The following is a 19281-nucleotide window of genomic DNA, read 5'->3' as shown; positions in this document are numbered from 1 at the left end:
TGTGGCGTGCATTATGCCTACAGACTGTATATTACTGGGTTTTTGTGTCATGAAAGCCATTATTTCACGATGAATGTCCCAAAGGTGACCTAATTGGACTTGACTGGAATAGGCCTGACTGTGCTCTATATTAAGGACATCATTTCAGGCCCTGCTATTCCAGTGGATCCTGTTGTAGCGTCCATCACTATTAAAAGAGACAACGCTTTTTCTACAGCTGTTAGCCACAGTTATATACATGAGCAGTTTTCCGCTTACTGACAGTTCGTTCACAATCAAGCTGACATCTGACTCAACTGTCCACTCACGCTTTCTACCAGGTGGCTATTCCCACCTGCCCTTCACGATCACAGTTCTTAGCAAAAGAACCCAGTGAATAACAGAGAACAAGTAACCTACAATGAACTAAAAACATTTCTTAAACACAGTACACTATACCCCCTACCCCTCCCCCCCATCCCTCCACAAAAAGTCCTTCCCCCTCCCCCCCCATCCCTCTACAAAAAGTCCTTCCCTGTCCCCCCTCCCTCCACAAAAAGTACCCCCCCCCACAAAAAGTCCCTCCCTGTCCCCCCCATCCCTCCAACAATAAGTCCTTCCCCCTCCCCCCATCCCTCCACAAAGTCCTTCCCCCCCAAAAAAAAACAACTTCTCCTGTCACCATCTCCACCCAAGCCTGTTGCAGGACACCCTCCACAAGCAGGTAGTATCAAACTAGACCCACAGAAGGCCTTATTTTACACTCTATGTAGTACACTACCTTCATTAGCTCCTTATTGGTCGTGTCACTTTTGGGGCATTGAAGACATTATTTTATAACCTGCTACTTATTTCTTCAGAAGATATTTCCAGCATCATTACATATGAGTGTACAGGAAAACATCTAAAGACAAGAAAAGACGCACTCAAATTTTCATTGCTACTCTTATTTAATGAAGAAAAAAAATCAAAACAACTTTTAACAAGAAAAACAAGTTTTAAATCACACTTTGCATTGCAAGACAAATATGTATATTTTTCTTATCCATTTACTCTAGTGGACAGTACATTCATACAAAGTTCATCATTGATGAGGAGTCGTGCTGTCTTCACTGTTTTTCAGCAGCTTTGCTGTTGTCACTTGAGATTTGAATGTCTTGGCATCATAAACCCACACAGTGTCAATTCCCTCTCCAGCCACATGGTCAGGAGTCCATGTGGGGAAAGGGAAGCGGCAGGCTACGACTTTGGCTGAGGTCTGAAGCTCTGACTGAAGCTTGGCTTCTAGCTGCTCCATCTGTGAAGTTAATAATTACAATTTCATTCAGACATTAGTTTCAACAAATTCACAGTTCCTCAGTGTCTGGATCTGGTACACAACAACTATGAAGGAAGAAACTCTTTTTTTCGTTTGGTGAAATGACTGACTTGCATGTGAAACCCAGATTCTACTGCAGTGTTGCTATCTGTCAAGAAGATATACTGACATATACACCAGATGAGACATGTCAGACTGATTCATTTACAACTGTCATTTCAAAATTATAAATTCAATAAAAATGAATGCAAATCATACTTTGTCTAGGTTTAGGCATATTATAAGGTAGAAAAAAGCTACATAAAGGTAGAACAAAGCTAGTCTATAATAAATACATCCAAGAGCAGTAATAGTTGTGCTTCAATGAAGGAGTGAGTAAATTCTTACCATTTGTGGAACTCCAAAAATGACCACATTAGAGTACTGTGCAAAACTAACCTATAAAAGAAAGATAGTAAATGATGTGTAAGGTCAGTTGTATTTAGTGTCCGAAATAAACTGAAATTTACTGTCAATGACAATAACAGCACGCTCAAATAATACATGTACAACTATCATGCAATTGTATTTACCTACAAACTTACTGCAGGCTGCACAAATAAATAACATGAACAAAAAATTTCAAGTTCAAAATAATGTGATCTCAGTGTCATGACTGTACAAAACAGTCCAGCAAGCATTTAAAAGCTGGGACACTGAGTGAATATTCAAAGTGTGCTGTAGAAGACCGGCAACGGCACATAAGTGACATAGGATCATTAGTCTTTGTACCAGTGAGAGTTCACAGTTAGCCTGAAAGGATGGTGGAGGGGTAAATCTGCCAACTTGCTCCTTTTATATGCTATCTTGATCTAGCTAGCTAGTTGGTTATACAAAATTACCAGCGATTATGGATTTTTGAGATTAGAAATAATTGACATCTCTAGCATTAAGAGCAGGGAAAAGCATGACCCTATATACACACGCCCTCTTGTCATCCATTGAACTGTCAGTTCCACTGCTTTCCTATCAAAACTTGCATGATAACCTGTCCCTGTTTCAGGTTCTAAGGAATACTTGTTGTTTTCAAGTGTATGGATTTTTTTGTTAGTACCATCAACCACTCAGGGACTTCAATTTTTAATTGAAGAGGAAGCAGAGGCTGCAATCTGATTAGAGGCATGTGTGAAGGGTTAAACCTGTATTCTACTAAATGTTAATAACAAGTTTTAACTGATACTTTTGAAAAAGAAACCCACCTTTTGTATCTATGTCAAAGCAATTAATTTAATACAGAGAAGAATATGTATGAAAGCTGTATGGAAGCATCTGTTTGACCATGTGCTCACCTTCCACAGGTTTGATATATGAAAAGAGGTGTGGCGATGAACTCCTTCCCTCCAAGCTCTGTAACGCGAGTACCACACCAGCCATGGATTCAGCTCAAAGCCAACTGAGTGGAATCCCTGCTTTGCTGCAGCTATGACCTACAGAGGACAAGAAAAACCAGGAATGCAGCAAGTCAGAGAAAAATCTAAATTTTCACCAAAGATGTTTTTCTTGGTCACGACTAAAAATACTGCCAAACTGGCATCAATGACTTACACTGAATGACAAAGAATGACAACTTTTCTCCTAAAATACATGAACAGCAACTTAAAAAATACCATACATATATCTTTCACACAAGAAACCCATCTTTTTTCCCACTGGAGGTTAGACATGGGCATTGGTTAATAAAAAAAGCAATGCCCCACAATGTAGAATAAATCACACCTTCCAACAACATTGAAAGCCACTGAGGGGGGACCGTTGGGTAAGCACGTCGCCATCCACATTTCTTCTGAAATCTAGGGGTTTTTTATAGGGAGTTTGTCCCTCTGTGGCTGCAGTAACAACTTCTACTCTTCTGGAAGGCTTTGTACTTGATGCTGGAACATTGCTGTGAGGATGTGATTACATTCAGCCAAAAGAGCATTAGCGAGGTCAACTCCTGATGTTGGATGATTAGCTGTGGTAGTTTTGGTATTCCAAACATTGGATTGAGCTCCATCACTTCAGAGAATGCAGAGCCACTGATCCGCAACCCAATCCAAGGCTTTGCAGCCCTCTAGTCTAAACTTTGCATCGGATGTGGTGACCTTACACTCCTGTGTGGTACCAGAGTGTGCCAATGCGGTGCCAGCAATAGGAGGACCTTCACTAATTAGAAGTGTGGGGATACTTTTATACTTAAACAGACTGACATTTCAGTTAGCACACCTCCTTATATCTACACTCACTGTCCATTTGATCAGTTCCATTTACCATATAGGAGCACGTAGTTCTAGTTTTTAAACATCTCTGTGTCACTGCTGGACCGACGAATAGTCCACCAACCAAAAATATCCAGCTAACAGCGTCCTGTGACCAATGATGAAGGAATAGAAGATGACCAGAGTGGACAGTGAGCGGACACAGTGTTTCAAACTCTGGCAGCACTGCTATGTCTGATCCACTCGTACCAGAACAACACACTAACACGCCACCACCACGTCAGTGTCAGTGCAGTGCTGAGAATGATCCACCACCCAATTGATACCTGCTCTGTGGGGGTCCTGACCGTTAAAAATAAGGTAAAAGGGGGCTAACAAAGTATGCAGAGAAACAGATGGACTAGTCTGTAACTGTAGAACTGCAAAGTGCATCTATGTGGCGAATTGAGCTGATAAAATGGACAATGAGTGCAGAAACAGCGAGGTGTAGAGATCACAGCACGATTTATCAATCAGGCCTGGAAAGAAAGTATAAATGACTCACTATCCGTCCATCACCGCTTCCAATATCTACAAGAGTCCCCGATCTCGCTCGTAAAACATCCAGGACGTTTCTGACCTGAGTGCTGGTTGCAGGAACAAAAGGGAGGCAAACCTTCCTCAAGGCGGGCGCGACGAACGGCGCGGCGACGGCGTACAGAGCGAAGAGGGAGCCTCCAACAGCGCAGGTGGCGATGACCCCCAACCGCTTCATCACCGGACTGCCCTGGGCACTGCCCCTAGCCTCCTCTGACTGACCTGGATCACACATCGTGTGCAGGACTCCGTGACCTCAGCTTAGGTCAGTCAGACAAAATTAAGCACGAGCTCACCGTCATCAGCCCGACCAGACAGCATCCGGGCATTTACTCGAGCTTCTGTCCATTTACACACATGAACGACAGTCTTGCATGTATAGAGAAGAGTGAGAGAGTGAGTCAGTGAGTCAGTGAGTGTAGTGTAACTCGCCAAAGTGAGCCTGAAGCGTCAGCTGGAGGTGTGCAGCACGCGTGTCCGATACGACTCGAGAAGAAGTGTCTTATCGCTCCCCTAGTGGTCCGGAGAGTGACGTAGCGTTACTCTGATCTAATACCCCTGCGTCCTGTTTATCAGAGGGGGATTTGGTTGTTTATATTACCAATTATATCAAATACTTTTAGAACACTTCAAAGGAATCATAAAAGTGATAGTGTTTACTATATTTCTACTATATATTACACCAAAGCATTTAGAGCTTTTTTCTCTCTTGACAAAAAGCTACATTTTTCTTATATTACTCATTTTAACTATTGACTTTAGTTACCAAATTAACACTGAATCGAATGTTTCAAGACCAAGAATTTGTCACCAAGAACAACTGAATAGAAGAGCTGAAACCTTGGTAACCGGGCTGAACGCAGAGATCATAAAGTGAGCTCTGTTCATGGAGAGTGCTAACTGCCATGTGCCAAGCACAAGGCCTGTGAGTCCTATTCGGCCCGCGACATGGTTTTAATTCTCTATTATTATTATTAGCCCGTTTCACCCTGAGATGCACTACAGTCCCCAGCATGCACTGCAACATAGTGTGCGCCCTGGCCCCAATAGCGGATACACAAAAAGAAAAGATGCTTGGTGTCTAGTTTAAGAAAATAGCAAGTTTAAAAAAATACCTAAAACAATGTATTTTTATTTTGAATTATTCAAGAATAAGTATTTAATGCCTATTTTGCTTTTGCAGTTTTGTTACATTTTCAATAAACAATGGCCGTTTCGATTCATGGCAAAATGCTGAGTAAAAATGAAAAAAAATTAAATAAAACGCAGCACATTAACAATGAGATTTGTTAATGTGGCTCTTTCAGTAGCTGAGTTTGACACCCTTGTGCTAACTGGACCTTCCGTTGCTCTAGTTGGTCGGATGGGGGCGCCAAATCCCTACGGAGCCTGTTTTTTTTCTCAAGTTACTGATTGGTCGGTTGGTTACCTTGACAACCGTGATCAGCGACGTGATTGGAGATTCCTGTACTGTAAAGCAAACAGTGGAACAGGTTGGGATGCGCGATTGTTTTCAGTGCCTTATTTCAAATTGCTGAAGATCCTCATATCCCACATAATGAGAGGATAACTCAGGTTGAGGACAATACAGTTTCTGAAAATTATGAACCAGGTTCCAAAACATGAGGACAATGTAGCGTCGTTGCCATTCAGAGTGCCTCAACTATGTCTCCCCCATCATTTACAGTCAGTATGAAAATAAAAGGTGAGTTGTCCTTTTTAACGTTAAGAAGCCGTGCCATTCACGTCAAGGTGATTCAGTCATGGACTTTGTAGAGGTTCCTGGCAAGGTACAGGAGTATTTATTTCACGGAAATCACTAAAGTGTGCAGGAAACTGACCCTCCAGGACTGGAGTTCGCAATACTGCTGTTCAATCCTTCCTACTTAACCCATTGCTTCTTTCAAGTTCACGCATAAACTACATGCTACTTATGTACCATTTTGTACAACTGACTGGTAGTGGCAATTCTGACCAACTGTTAAAGCCTTTTCGTCCTACTTACTCAGAAAGTGGGCCTTTGTCTGAGACTCCCAGATTGGACAGAAGTTTAGCTTCCTCTCAACTAAAGTAAGACTTGAGATGGAGAACAGAATAAACCCTTTGTGTAGATTTGAGCTGTAAATATTAGACACTTTGCAAATATCTTTAATAAACTTCTAGAACACAGAGACGGGTAAATGTGCCAGTTGTGTGTTAATGATAAGGTTATGACATCAAAATTATAGATAGATGTAGGCTTGTATGTTGGCAAACATCAAGAGGTGGATGAAGAACATGAGCACTGTCGTTAGACATATTAGACAGAAACAGAGACATGCATGTCTTGGATCATTAGAATCAATGGAAAAGAGTTCAGTGGTAGAAATAAGTATCATTCAAAGTTTTCACAGAGTCATTGATGATATCATTCTGGATTTCAAACACTGTTATGATCCTAAAATGTACAGTACACACATACAGTTCTTGGGAGACAAGACCCCCTCAGACTCCACCAGTCCAAAATAAATCCAAAGTGCATCACATCTCACACGATATATACAATATTGGACAGAGACATACACCAACTGAAAAATACAAAACAAATGTACCACTTATAGATAATGCTAATGGATTTTATGGGGGTTCTTTCATGGTTTTCTCAACATAAAATGCAAAATGAATTGATGTGCAGATAATTGGGGTCTTCTTCCATGGTCAATGTAATGTGCATGAGCCATAAAAGTCTGTCAGAAGTCATTAGATACCGATCGGTGCACAGTCCTGTCCATCCCCATTCTCCCATGGCCATGGCTGGTGGTGGGCCCGTCCTCAAGGTCATCATCCAGTTCACACACCTCTGCGCCATCTTGCGAGTAGCTGTGCTTCATCACTACAATGTTCCTGCGCCCGCCGGGGAGGGTGTGATGTTGAAGGGGAGGAGGCTGAGGTGCCACTGCCTGCATCTCGGAGAGGATGGCAGCAGCGTCCCGCAGGCTCAGGTCGCTGCGGCTCCCCCGCACGCTGGATGCCTGCGAGCCACAGTGGTGCCCATGGACACACTTGGAGGAGGAACGCTGCAGCTTGGGGAAATCCTCAGGCAGGGCCTCGCCCTCCGCTGATGCTGCCCGCCGCAGTGCACACAGCTCGTAATGGGGTGGCTCGAAGGCCTCATGAAGGAGTGCGGGGTCAAAATCGTCCCGCCTTATGATGTACTTTTTTCGTGGCTGCCTGACCTGGATGATGATCGACACGGTCAGCAGAATGAGTACCACTCCACAGGTGATCCCGATTATGGTCATGTTGGTGTTGTCCAGGTGTTCCAAGATGGTGGCCTTCCTTTTCTCTGAATGGGGTCAAGCACAGAAACAAGTGACCAATCACAGTAAAAAAGCCTGTGGCCTGATTTGCAAGAAATCAGTGACCAAACCATGTGTTTTGGTCTGCTTTTATCTATTTTATACATGCATATTTTTTTTTTGGTTGAAATCATTCTGATTGCAGAGTCCAAATTAACTGCTGATGAAAATGTCCATCTACATATGTGTTACATATAAAAAACTTTAGTGTAAACTTTAACCATAACACCTAAAAGCTTGGCAGTCCTTTCAGGTGGTTCAGCCAGTCTCAGCACCCCTTTTTCATACAAACCCAATTTAAAAGTGTCTTTTACAGGTAACCAACTGAAAACAACACAAATAAGTGATATTTAATATTTAACCTTATCAATTTTATTTTTTGTAAACATATACTGATTCCAAATCTGATGCCTGCAAAACATTTCAAAAAAGTTGGGCCAGGGGCAAAGCAAGACTGGCAAGTGTCCACAAGTAAACACCTGAATATGTAACAGATGCTGGTGTGATGATTGATTATAAAAGGGGCATTCAACAAAGGCACAGTTGGCGAAAAACTGTGTGAGTAAATAGTCCAACAGTTTAAAAACAATGTTTCTCAATGCATGCTTGAAAGGAATTTAGATTTCACTATCTACAGTCCATAACATTATTAAAAGATTCAGAGAATCCAGAGAATCTCTGTGTGTAAAGGGCAAGGCTAAATAACAATTGCCTGTGACCCTCAATCCCTCTGATGGCACCAACATATTTCTTTAATGAATATAATCACATGGGCTCAAGAATACTTTGGAAAACACTTGTCAGTTTCTCAAGATCCCACTATGCAAAGTAGAGGCCATATATTAACAACATCCAGAAACGTCGATGATCTCTCTTGATTAAAGCTCATCTGAGATGGACTGACACAAAGTGTAACGTGCTGTGGTCTGACGACTCCACCTTTCAAACAGTAATAAGAAATAATGGATGTCATGTTCTCCAGGCCAAGGAGGAAAAGTACGATCCTGACTGTTGCTAATGCAAAATCCAAAAGCCAGTGTATGTTATTGTGTGGGTGTGTGTTAGTGCCAGTGGCATTGGTAATCTGTGAAGGCACCAATTATGCTGAGGCATACGTATGCATTTTGGAGCAACATATGCTGCCGTCTAGACCACGTCTTTTTTCACGACATCCTTCTAGTTTCAGCCTGACAATGTCAAGTCACATTCTGCATGTTTTACAACAGTGTGGCTTCATAGTAAGAGAGTGCAGGTGCTAGCCTGCCTGCAGTCCAGACCTGTCTCTCAATGAAAATGTGTGGTGCGTTATAAAGCGTAATATACAGAAATGCATATTTTAATATGGGAATATTGCAATATTTCTCTATTGGGTAGCATACCTTTGCATCCGTTCTCATCCCATGGATAGACACAGTTCTGTATACCATTGCACACTAGTGTGTGGTTGATACACATGTTGCTGTGGCAGAAGAATGCGTCTCCTTCACATGGAGCTAAGGAACATATAGAGAGAAATACTGTCAATGTGGTAACGCTAGTTATGTGCCACTATTTATGAGTATACATCTTATAAACTAGCTTACAAGCTAAATAAATCCACATTATTTATTATTTTAGTTGTGAACTATGGTGTAACTGAAATGCAAAGGGTAAATTAGAGTTGCTCACGCTCTTGGAAGGTGGTGAAAAGGATGCGGAAACGGCTCTTGCGGCTGCCCTCGTCAGCCCACATGCGGATAACGCCGACCGAAGTGAGCAACATGACGTCGTTAGCCACTGTGCTGCAGAACTTATTCTTCAGGTGCTCCACTGAGCTGCTGCCATCATAGACAGCCACAAAGTTACGCTTGCATTCATTTGAGTTCTGCATCTCGTACTCCAGGAAGCGTAAATATATCTGCAGTAGAGAGGGACCATGCACAGTTAATGATGTTATAGAATTCACAACCATTTGTCACTGTGTTTGCACACTGTGAAATTAGGCCTCTGCATTTAACCCATCCGTGCAGTAAAACACCCACATACATGCACGCTAGTGAACACACACACTAGGGGGCAGTGAGCACACTTGCCTGGAGCAGTGGGCAGCCCTATCCATGGTGCACGGGGAGCAATTGGGGGTGAGGTGCCTTGCACTTCAGTCATGGACGGTCAGCCAAGGGGATCAAACCGGTGACCTTCCAGTCACAGGGCTGGTTCCCTAACCTCCAGCCCACGACTGCCGACATGCACCACTGGCCCTGCAATGCTTCCTTTCAGTTGGTACCCAGGATGAATAATATCACAGATTTTGTAAACAAACTGCAACCCATGTTCCAGAAACAAACTGTAACAAACAGTTTTATTTTTATTTATTGGGTTGTTGTTTGGATATACACCACTAAATGATTTTTGCTCCAAAAATGTATTATTTTGACTTTGGCTAGTCTGTATTGTAATGTTATGAGGTAATTAACAAGTAATTGTGCATTTGTGCTGTATTTGAATGCTTGCCTCTTACTTTGGATGTGGCACTTTATTTGGTTAATGTTATTTTACAGTCTCTTTTTTAACATTTTAAAATGCCTGTTTAGCCTATTAAAGAGCAAATCATCTCTATTGCAATCTCTATTGCGATTCTGCTCTTACAGTGAAATAAATCATCAAATATCAGTCAAATGTAAATATGACTGATGCTGCTATTTTTAAACAATTATCTGCCAATATGATATTATACACAATGACATGGTAATCATACTGATATGCTATATCCATAATATAGAGAGTAATGTAAGTGGGCTAATGTCTGTCATGAAGAAAAGAAAAAGAAAAGAAAATGGCTAATAAAAAAAAGAAAAACAAAAGAAAATGGCTAATAAAAATGGGTCAAAATCAACCAATTTGGCTGTAAAGAAATCAAAATTGGACATAAAAATTCATGATTGCCACACACATCATTGATTTCTTGTGTCAGTTCTTGTGAGTGTGCTCAGTTTCTTTTTCAGTCAAATGTAGGAAGTCAGTCCTAAAAGTTGTGATCCATGATCCATGCAGATTCAGGAAATAGTTTCATTTGTTATTTGGTTCCACGTTGTTCAAGCCATCGCTGGCTCAGAGGTGATCAGTTCACTTGATCAATGCCAACATGTTTTTCTGCCAGTTCTTATATTTTATCAATCAGTTTTATATTTGTTTTCCAAGTTAAATCTATTATATCTTTAGAAAAAATTTTCAAATTTTGTTAGACAGACATTCTATGCTGTGTTCAGACTCGGAGATAATAAAATGGCTGTGTTGACACTTAAAACCTTTGCAGACTTAATTTTTCCACACAGAATACTGATCAGGGATCAATAAGGGAATCGCTAAGGAATCAGACTGATAAGCAGAACTGATAATGGCATTGGTATCAATAAAATCTTATCAATTCCCATTCCTAGTGAGGAGGGCTTTACCTTTGAGCCAGGAGGGGCTTGGATGAACCACCTGCAGTCGATGGCCTCTGTCTGCAGAGCCTTGCCCTCTTTTGACACCATTACAGACTCGACAATGCCCTCGGGCCCGCTCATTTCAAACTCACACGCTGCAACATGATGAAAAGCAAGGATCAATTCACGGCTGCCTACTGTGTTCTTAGTATTGACGTGTTTGGTCAGAATAAATACTCACATGGTAGAGCCAGAGGGATTGAAGAATCTTTAAAATCAGGATCTGAAAAGCAAGCAGTGTGTGTTATAGTCTGGACTGAAACTGCACTTAATGACAGAAGTAAGCAGGTAATGTCACATCCCTGCCCTGTTCTTGCTCATCTGACCACCAAAGAACATCAACACTAGTTCTGAATTACATACACTTGGAGGTGTTTCACAAAGCAGGATATCTAACACTCACTTTTACTCATGCCAGTGCAACTTAGATGAGTGAGTGACTGAATGATTTATTCATTAATGAATCCATGTTGATAATGAAAATGTAAAGAAGAAACAAGGAATCAGAAATCACTATAGTGATTAAAACTGGCCTATGCCAGAAAAAGGGCAATGCATAAACTTGGAAAGAAATGCATCTTCAAATCGGGTCACTTTCTCCCGCACTTTCATTTACATTGCGGTAGAATTGTCACAGCTCACCACGCCATCTAGACCCCAGTAACGTAGCCCAGAACCGAAAGAACTTCATATTTTTGCAGAGAAATCAGTCTCTTTATCTTCACTCCACTTACACTTTTTTTCTAAAAAAAAAAAAAAAAAAAAAAAAAAAAAATCGACACAAACCTATTACTGAGCTACATGCTAGTCACAGTGAACTGAAAATAATAACACATTTTCTTTCTGTACCATGATGTATTTCCAAGTGACAGACGGGGCATTTTCTCTCAATGATGGTGATCGGGAGGTGCACTAAGATATTTCCCCAGCCGCTGCTGCACGATAACATAATTAAACATCTAAATATGTTTTAGAGGCAGATTAAGGTCACTAAACTTTGATCCAAGATGACAGGAAAACAAGAATTTTGTCTTTTAAATAATATATGATAAATCATGCAACCAGGGACATGAAGTAACAAGGTAAAAAAGGTCACTTATGATTTCGAGTTTAATACTGTTGCTATATAAGGAGATTTGATCCTACTCTTTAGGCTCTTGGCATGTTCACTTAAGACGATTTGTGGTTAAGGGACATTCCAAGCAGGAAAGATTTAGGATTTTTTTTCCATGTATATAGATGTTTCAGAAATCACTTCTACAATCTTTAGAAATTAAGCACCTGCTTTATGAAATACTCCCCTTATCCTTATTATATCTGATTACAGTTATATGTTCCCATCTACTCTTTCAGAAGTCTCACCAATGTTTTTGCATGTCCAAACAGGGTTATCTACTGTTTTTGATGACTTTCTGAGATTTAATATACCTCTTTGACCTTTTGCTTGGTTTTATTAATAGTGTTTTTACTACCTGGTACCTGTGTGTTCTGCTGTTTGGTCTGTATCTTAAGATCTACAGATCGATCTTTATACCCTGGCGATATATGACGGGTAAATGTATTTTGACTTATCTGAACATGTTGAAACCTTTTTATCAACATGCAGTACAGCTCTAATGCTGAAGTGCTATTCCTTCCTATCATAACACATTATTTGTTGGGGTGAATTCAGCAAGCGAAGCATGAGATATATGAGACTGTTTTCTCTCTAACCTTGGAAGAACTCCTGCCAGTGGTCCAGAGCAATCACCCATTTTTCCCTTACATGATAACTGCACATGCAGGATTAGGGAATGAGAAATCATGCCCTGAAGCCTCCCAGTCATGATTGTACATATTTTAATAATCCTCGTACCATCTTCATACAGATTAGGTTGCCCTATTACATTAGAAACACAGTAATAAGATAGAGGCCTTCAAGGTATGTTTTTTTCCTGTCTTCATTTGTACATTTGATCATTCTTTCTCGGCGAAAATGAATGTGAAAAACCTGCGAAAGCAGTTCTGCATGCAATATTCCAGTTTTTCAAAGTTCCCAAACAGAATCAGTGTAACTGAGGTTTCAATCTAAAAATCATCCAGGGATCCTCACTAATCCTCTCATGGTTTCTTACCTCTGCCACAGCACGGCACGGATTATTCAGTATGCTGATGTAACAAGGCGAGTGCCTGCAGGACTGGAGGGAACTGTATATTTACCATAGCCTAAGCAGTCCTTTAAATTGGAAAAGCATTGCGAATCAATGGATTAATACACTGATGACTTCAGAAAGTACACAAGAATGAACGACTACTTTTGATCCCTGATTTTTCACTAATTTACATGGTGGTTAATTCATTATCCTAAGACTGATGACAGGATTTAGGGATGGAGGAGTGTTAATGCTCAGGGTTTATTAGGCATCTGTGACAACTGCTTCAATAAACAACAACAATTTTTACCCTAACACTGAGTAGTCAGACAAATAAGCAGATTTTACAGATCTATTCTAAGATCTGTCTCATTAAGCATGCAGCTCTACTTCAGTGTATATATTAAAGTGCTACTTTGTTCAACTGAGCCAAACATTTTGCTGTCAACTAATAGCAAATATATTTTGATAGGACCATCAAGTGCCTTAAAATGAGGTACACCGAAGTCATTTTTGGTAGATCTAACTGAATTATCAACCATTCGGATTTTACACTCTGAGAAGGTGTCTGTGTTTATGTACATAAAAGTTGCTCTCACATCCGGCCGTCGATTCATTTGCTTAAAGTCCTGTGAGCTATGGTGGTTCACAGAAATTCACACGATGTTTGATGCACTGCGTAGTGAATCTCATATCCCGTCAAATCTGTTGAGGATAAATGCAGAGCCCAGGGCTCAGGGTAGTGAGGGGGGTAGAATGTACTCTTCTAAAGACAAGCTTTCATTAACTGGGATGAGAGACAACACTACATCCCCCCACCTCCACCCCCACCCCCCCTCAGCTGCTGCATGTGTGCCTGCACTACAAATAGTGAGCCTTCTGATGTGGACACTGGATTTAACCCATCCAAAACGGACAGAATTGAGAATAACCCTGATGCTTAACAACCCCAGTGCATGTTGGTCGCAGAGACAGTTCATTATAGCAGAAGGTCAAAAGGTCCGTTAGCAGTTAGTGTACGTCTATTCAAAACCTGACCAAGCAAAACAACAATAGCTCTATGCACTACATAAAAAATCAAATAGTCAGCATCTTTAAATGAAGTGTAACAAAATGTCGTATTTGCGTTTTTGTTTTGTCTTTGTTTTTTTTTTTAGCTAGAACTGAAGGATCTGAATGGACAGACAAACATTTTGGGTGCATACAGATGTAATTAAAATAGGCTGACATGTCTAAATTAAAAGAGTTATTTCCACTAAGTTTTATGTACACTATGGTCAGGTTAGTAGAATTATGTGTTGTGGTCAATAGTAAGTCAGGTTTGGCTAGTTTTCCTCACACATACGTTTTCTTTACGTTAAGGGTGAAAAAACTGCACCTGGTAGTTGTTTCCAATGAGAGGCGCACTCATATATCCAGTGTCCTTTCAGCCAAATTAGTGAAATTACCACACAAAAATGCTTATCTAAAGAGAAAAAACCTTACCTGATCAAGACATGATTCATTACAATCTAAAGCCATGTGCCATGTGTGCTATGCATTAGGTTTTATTAGTGATCACATGGCCCACAAACATATACACTATGGCAGATTTACTGTGCTTATCTGAAGGTCATGCTTTTGGATGACTCCACTCTAAACGCCGCCCTTACCTTGAGTGAAATTGTACCTTGCGGAAAATCCGATGGCCTCCAGCTCACTGTCCGCAACAAACTTAATCCAAAGGTATCGCCCGCTGGACCTGACATACATTGGGCTCTGCTGTCCGCAGTACCGCCCGATGATGGGAGAAAAGCTAAACGGGCCGTCTCGAACTTCAATGTGGTCAAACTTGCACTCCCACGACGGCTCTATGGAGTACTTTTCATCAAAGTACAAGTCGATGCACTGCCTCGGAGAAGCTGAAAGGGGCATAAACAATACATCACATCCAGAACCAAATAAGGGGCAAATAAGCTTAGACAGGTATTGATGTTACAAGCATTTCACACACTTGCCTTCTATTATGTATGTGCATTCTCTGTCAGGAGGGTATTTATCAGGATAGTTAGGGGATGTGAAATATCCTCCATCAGGTTCTTTCACCCAGGCACCGCACAGACCCTGGGGTATCACTCCGGAGTTGTTTGTAACTGAAATTAAAGTATGAAAAACAGTATTTTTTGATCGCCTAGCGTGACTTTTAAAGCACAGTTTTACCGAATGACTCAGTTTAAGATTAAGATGACCGTAGGCTTATTAGAGAGCTATAATGGGTTGTCATCGCTCAGCTGGGTAACTGGACTGGACTGGACCGTTGGCTAAATGGGGGGTTTCGTTACCTTGAGCCCTCTTTTGTCCTGTTAGTGCTCCAGAAAAACCCAGTTTGGTGAGAGCTGCAAAAACTGAAGTAAAACATGAGTAAGTTTAACTTGGTTCACACTGTACAGAAATACTGAATTCAGTCGAGTATGTGGTTTTACCATAACAGCTTACCTAGCTAGCAACGACTATTTACTTTCAGTATGACTGGTATGACAAATGAGACTAGCCATATTTTGCATACTTTGCCTTTGGCATTAGTCGAAATCAAGGCTGGTAAGTGAAAGGACCTCAATAAGCGCAGTTACTGACTGAAGTACAGATTGAACCGTCTGATTCATACTATTGACAGAAACTACAATATCAAGATCTAAAACATGAAGAAACTGACTGGCACGTCCACAATTCTCGCTCAGACGGCGAGAAGTTGTGCTGTCTGCTAGTTTGACACTGAGGCGAACTGAACTCACCGAGAAGAAGCAGAAGTGCCGGCGGGGGAAGCATGGCTCACCACAAGGTGTCCAGCTTTGAAGTCCATGAAATGCAGATGTGTAACGGCTGACTGTGTGGACGAATAACGATGCTGACCGGACGCGGCTCCTAAATATGAGACGCACAGCACCGGCTTATTGGTGAGTCTGAGAGGGGGCGCTGGAGCTCAGTCGCCACCGCTAACGCTAATCCTCCCCTCAGCGCTGAGAGCTAACCGGTGGGCACCGTGAGTGGATTAAGAGGGTTTGTCATTAAGATTCAGGGAAAAAAACCCAGGGAGTAATTTCAGAGGAATAATGTGGCCGACGGAAAAGAAAAGAGACCCATATTGTGACCTTTCCTAACACAAACTGAGGGAACCGAGACTCTGTGAGAAATGAGAAATCTGAAAAAGATTGAAAGCTGTAAATCTATATAATCCCCCTTCACAAACTCAGGTCAAGGACAAATATTACAGAAGTCGTCGCTACTGAACTGCTTTTAAAGATTCTTTAGTAAAGAATTTGGTTCTGTGTATCTGTGTAGAACTCAAAGAAACACTTGCATGCTTAAACAAATCTTTGGTTCTTAGATTGATGGAGAATGTGTTGCATGTTTGTACATAAAATGTTTATATACAAGCCTTATCTACACTTACATACATACATATATACACACACATATATATACACGCACACATATATATACACGCACACATATATATAGTGTGTGTGGCTCACAAAAGTGAGTACACCCCTCACATTTCTGTGAATATATTATTATAACTTTTCATGCAACATATAGAAATGAAACTTGCATATAACTCAACACAAGCTCCTATGCCTCACAGTGAACATGTCCAAATTGTGCCCAATTGTGTTGTTGTCCCTCCCTGGTGTCATGTGACTCTTTAGAGTTCACAGGTTCCAGATGTGAATGGGGAGCAGGGCTGTTAAACTCGCTGTTTTGGGTACAATTCACTCATACTGGCCATTGGATATTCAACATGGCACCTCATGGCAAAGAACTCTGTGCAGATGTGAGAAATTGAATTGTTGCTCTCCACAAAGATGGCCTAGGCTATAAGAAGGTTGCTAACACCCTGAAACTGAGCTATAGCACGGTGACCAAGGTCATACAGTGGTTTCAGGACAGGTTCCACTCAGAACAGGAATCGCCAGGGTCAACCAAAGAAGTTGAGTTCACGTGTTCAGCGTCATATCCAGAGGTTGGCTTCAAAAAATAGGCACATGAGTGCTGCCAGCATTGCTGCAGAGATTGAAGAAGTTGGAGGTCAGCCTGTCAGTGCTCAGACCCTATGCTGCTGTTATGCCTTGTGTTTTTGCATGATTTGTGTTTTTTTCTGCACTTATTCCAGATTCCATCCCATGACTTCACCTTTGCCGCTACCGGTCGCTGCTGCTAATCCATCCCATGGTTTCATCTCTCCCCACCTGCTTAAAGAGGCCCAAGATGGCTGAGACTCCAGGATTCTGCCTTGTTGTGTCACTTTGCTTTTGTGTACATGTCGCTTCCATTGCCTGCTGTTCTAGTTACCGACCCTGCTTGTTTTGACTACGATTTGGCCTGACCCTTGTAACCTGTATGTTTGTAAATAGTCAATGTGAACGGGCTGTAGGGAGTGGCTGCCATTTTGTTTGGGAACGGGTTTTGTCTGTGTGTTTGGTTAGTGAGGGAGGTAGGTTGAACACTGTCTTGTTTCTTTTTGTTTGACTATAGGGAAGGTTGTTTGTTGTTTTGGCCTGGGCCATTCCTGAGGTTGTTGCCGGTATGTAAATCTGACGACCAATCCACTTTGGAAGCTGGCATGTTCCCTGAGTTTTTCCAGCAAGATGGTGCACCACCACATTATGGGTGTCAGGTCCAGGTTTCCTGGAAAGTGGATTGGTCGTCATGGGCCAGTTGAATGGCCCCCAAGGTCTCCTGATCTGACACCCTTAGACTTTTATCTTTGGGGTCATCTGAAGGCAGTTGTCTATGCTGTGAAGATATGAGATGTGCAGCACCTGAAACTACAGATACTGGAAGCCTGTGCTAGCATTTCTTCTGCAGTGTTGCCATCAGAGTGTGAAGAGTGGAAGAAGAGGGTTGCATTGACATCCAACACAATGGGCAGCACTTTGAACATATTTTATAAGTGGTCAGAAACTTGTAACTCATGAAAGAATAAAGTTACATTACAACCAAGCACACCATTGTTTTTCTTGTGAAATTCTCAATAAGTTTGTCACATGACCCTCTTCCCATTGAAAAAAAACTAAAGTTGGATCCAAAATGGCCACCACCCATCTTGAAAGGTCCGCCAACTAAACTGGACTAAAGCATCCGCCAACTCCTGGACAGTCTGTGGTGCAACAGGTTGGTGGATGGAGCGAGACATGATGTCCCAGATGTGCTCAATCGGATTCAGCTCTGGGGAACAGGCGGGCCAGTCCATAGCTTCAATGCCTTCATCTTGCAGGAACTGCTGACACACTCCAGCCACATGAGGTCTAGCATTGTCTTGCATTAGCAGGAACCCAGGGCCAACCGTACCAGCATATGGTCTCACAAGGGGTCTGAGGATCTCATCTCGGGAATCTAATGGCAGTCAGGCTACCTCTGGCGAGCACACCACCCCCATTTGTGGACGTCGGGCCCTCATACCATCTTCATGGAGTTGGTTTCTAACCCTTTGTGCAGACACATGCACATTTGTGGCCTGCTGGAGGTCATTTTGCAGGGCTCTGGCAGTGCTCCTCCTGTTCCCCCTTGCACAAAGGCAGAGGTAGCGGTCCTGCTGCTGGGTTGTTGCCCTCCTACGGCCTCATCCACGTCTCCTGGTGTACTGGCCTGTCTCCTGGTAGCGCCTCCAGCCTCTGGACACTACGCTGACAGACACAGCAAACCTTCTTGACACAGCTCACATTGATGTGCCATCCTGGATGAGCTGCACTACCTGAGCCACTTGTGTGGGTTGTAGAGTCCGTCTCGTGCTACCACAAGTGTGAAAGCACCACCAACATTCAAAAGTGACCAAAACATCAGCCAGAAGCCAGAAAGGTACTGAGAAGTGGTCTGTGGTCCCCACCTGCAGAACCACTCCTTTATTGAGTGTGTCTTGCTAACTGCCAATGATTTCCACCTGTTGTCTATTCCATGTGCACAACAGCTGTGACATTGATTGTCAATCAGTGTTGCTTCCTAAGTGGACAGTTTGATTTCACAGAAGTTTGATTTACTTGGAGTTAGTGTTCCGTTTATTTTTTTGAGCAGCGTGTATGTATATATATATATATATATATATGTATATGTATATGTATGTGTGTATGTTGAGACCCTATTGAGACCCACTCATTTAAGAGATGCTTTAAACCCCTTAAATGGCCAGTTTTACTTATTATTCTTACCAGTCAGTTGAGTCTCTGTGTATTTAAATGTATTGATTTCATTAAAACATATAAT

The 19281-nt window shown here is 41.8% G+C and overlaps 2 protein-coding genes across 3 annotated transcripts; both read right to left on the bottom strand.

Annotated features, from left to right (window-relative positions):
* Positions 1-923: 923 nt before the first annotated feature.
* atpsckmt (fATP synthase c subunit lysine N-methyltransferase) lies at positions 924-4643 on the bottom strand. Of its 2 annotated transcripts, none has more exons than XM_017719669.2 (4): positions 4187-4643; positions 2626-2763; positions 1685-1735; positions 924-1276 (listed from the first exon to the last, which is right to left on the bottom strand). In XM_017719669.2, exons 1-4 carry the CDS (start codon positions 4340-4342, stop codon positions 1064-1066), a joined length of 558 nt encoding a protein of 185 aa, XP_017575158.1. In that variant the 5' UTR covers positions 4343-4643; the 3' UTR covers positions 924-1063. The 2 variants fall into 2 exon arrangements, with proteins under 2 accessions (XP_017575158.1, XP_017575157.1); XM_017719668.2 differs by having other exon boundaries at positions 4076-4639.
* Positions 4644-6257: 1614 nt separating this feature from the next.
* On the bottom strand, positions 6258-16088 carry LOC108440662 (neuropilin and tolloid-like protein 1). The gene is made up of 9 exons (XM_017719667.2): positions 15816-16088; positions 15366-15428; positions 15042-15176; positions 14697-14945; positions 11094-11135; positions 10880-11007; positions 9114-9342; positions 8825-8938; positions 6258-7432 (listed from the first exon to the last, which is right to left on the bottom strand). Exons 1-9 carry the CDS (start codon positions 15847-15849, stop codon positions 6837-6839), a joined length of 1590 nt encoding a protein of 529 aa, XP_017575156.1. The 5' UTR covers positions 15850-16088; the 3' UTR covers positions 6258-6836.
* Positions 16089-19281: the final 3193 nt, after the last annotated feature.

The sequence above is a fragment of the Pygocentrus nattereri genome, chromosome 2 (genome assembly GCF_015220715.1).
Source record: "Pygocentrus nattereri isolate fPygNat1 chromosome 2, fPygNat1.pri, whole genome shotgun sequence".
In the NCBI taxonomy this organism is placed as follows: Eukaryota; Metazoa; Chordata; class Actinopteri; order Characiformes; family Serrasalmidae; genus Pygocentrus; species Pygocentrus nattereri.
Note: the sequence above shows the minus strand (reverse complement) of the source record. Positions and strands in the feature narration are given on the sequence as shown.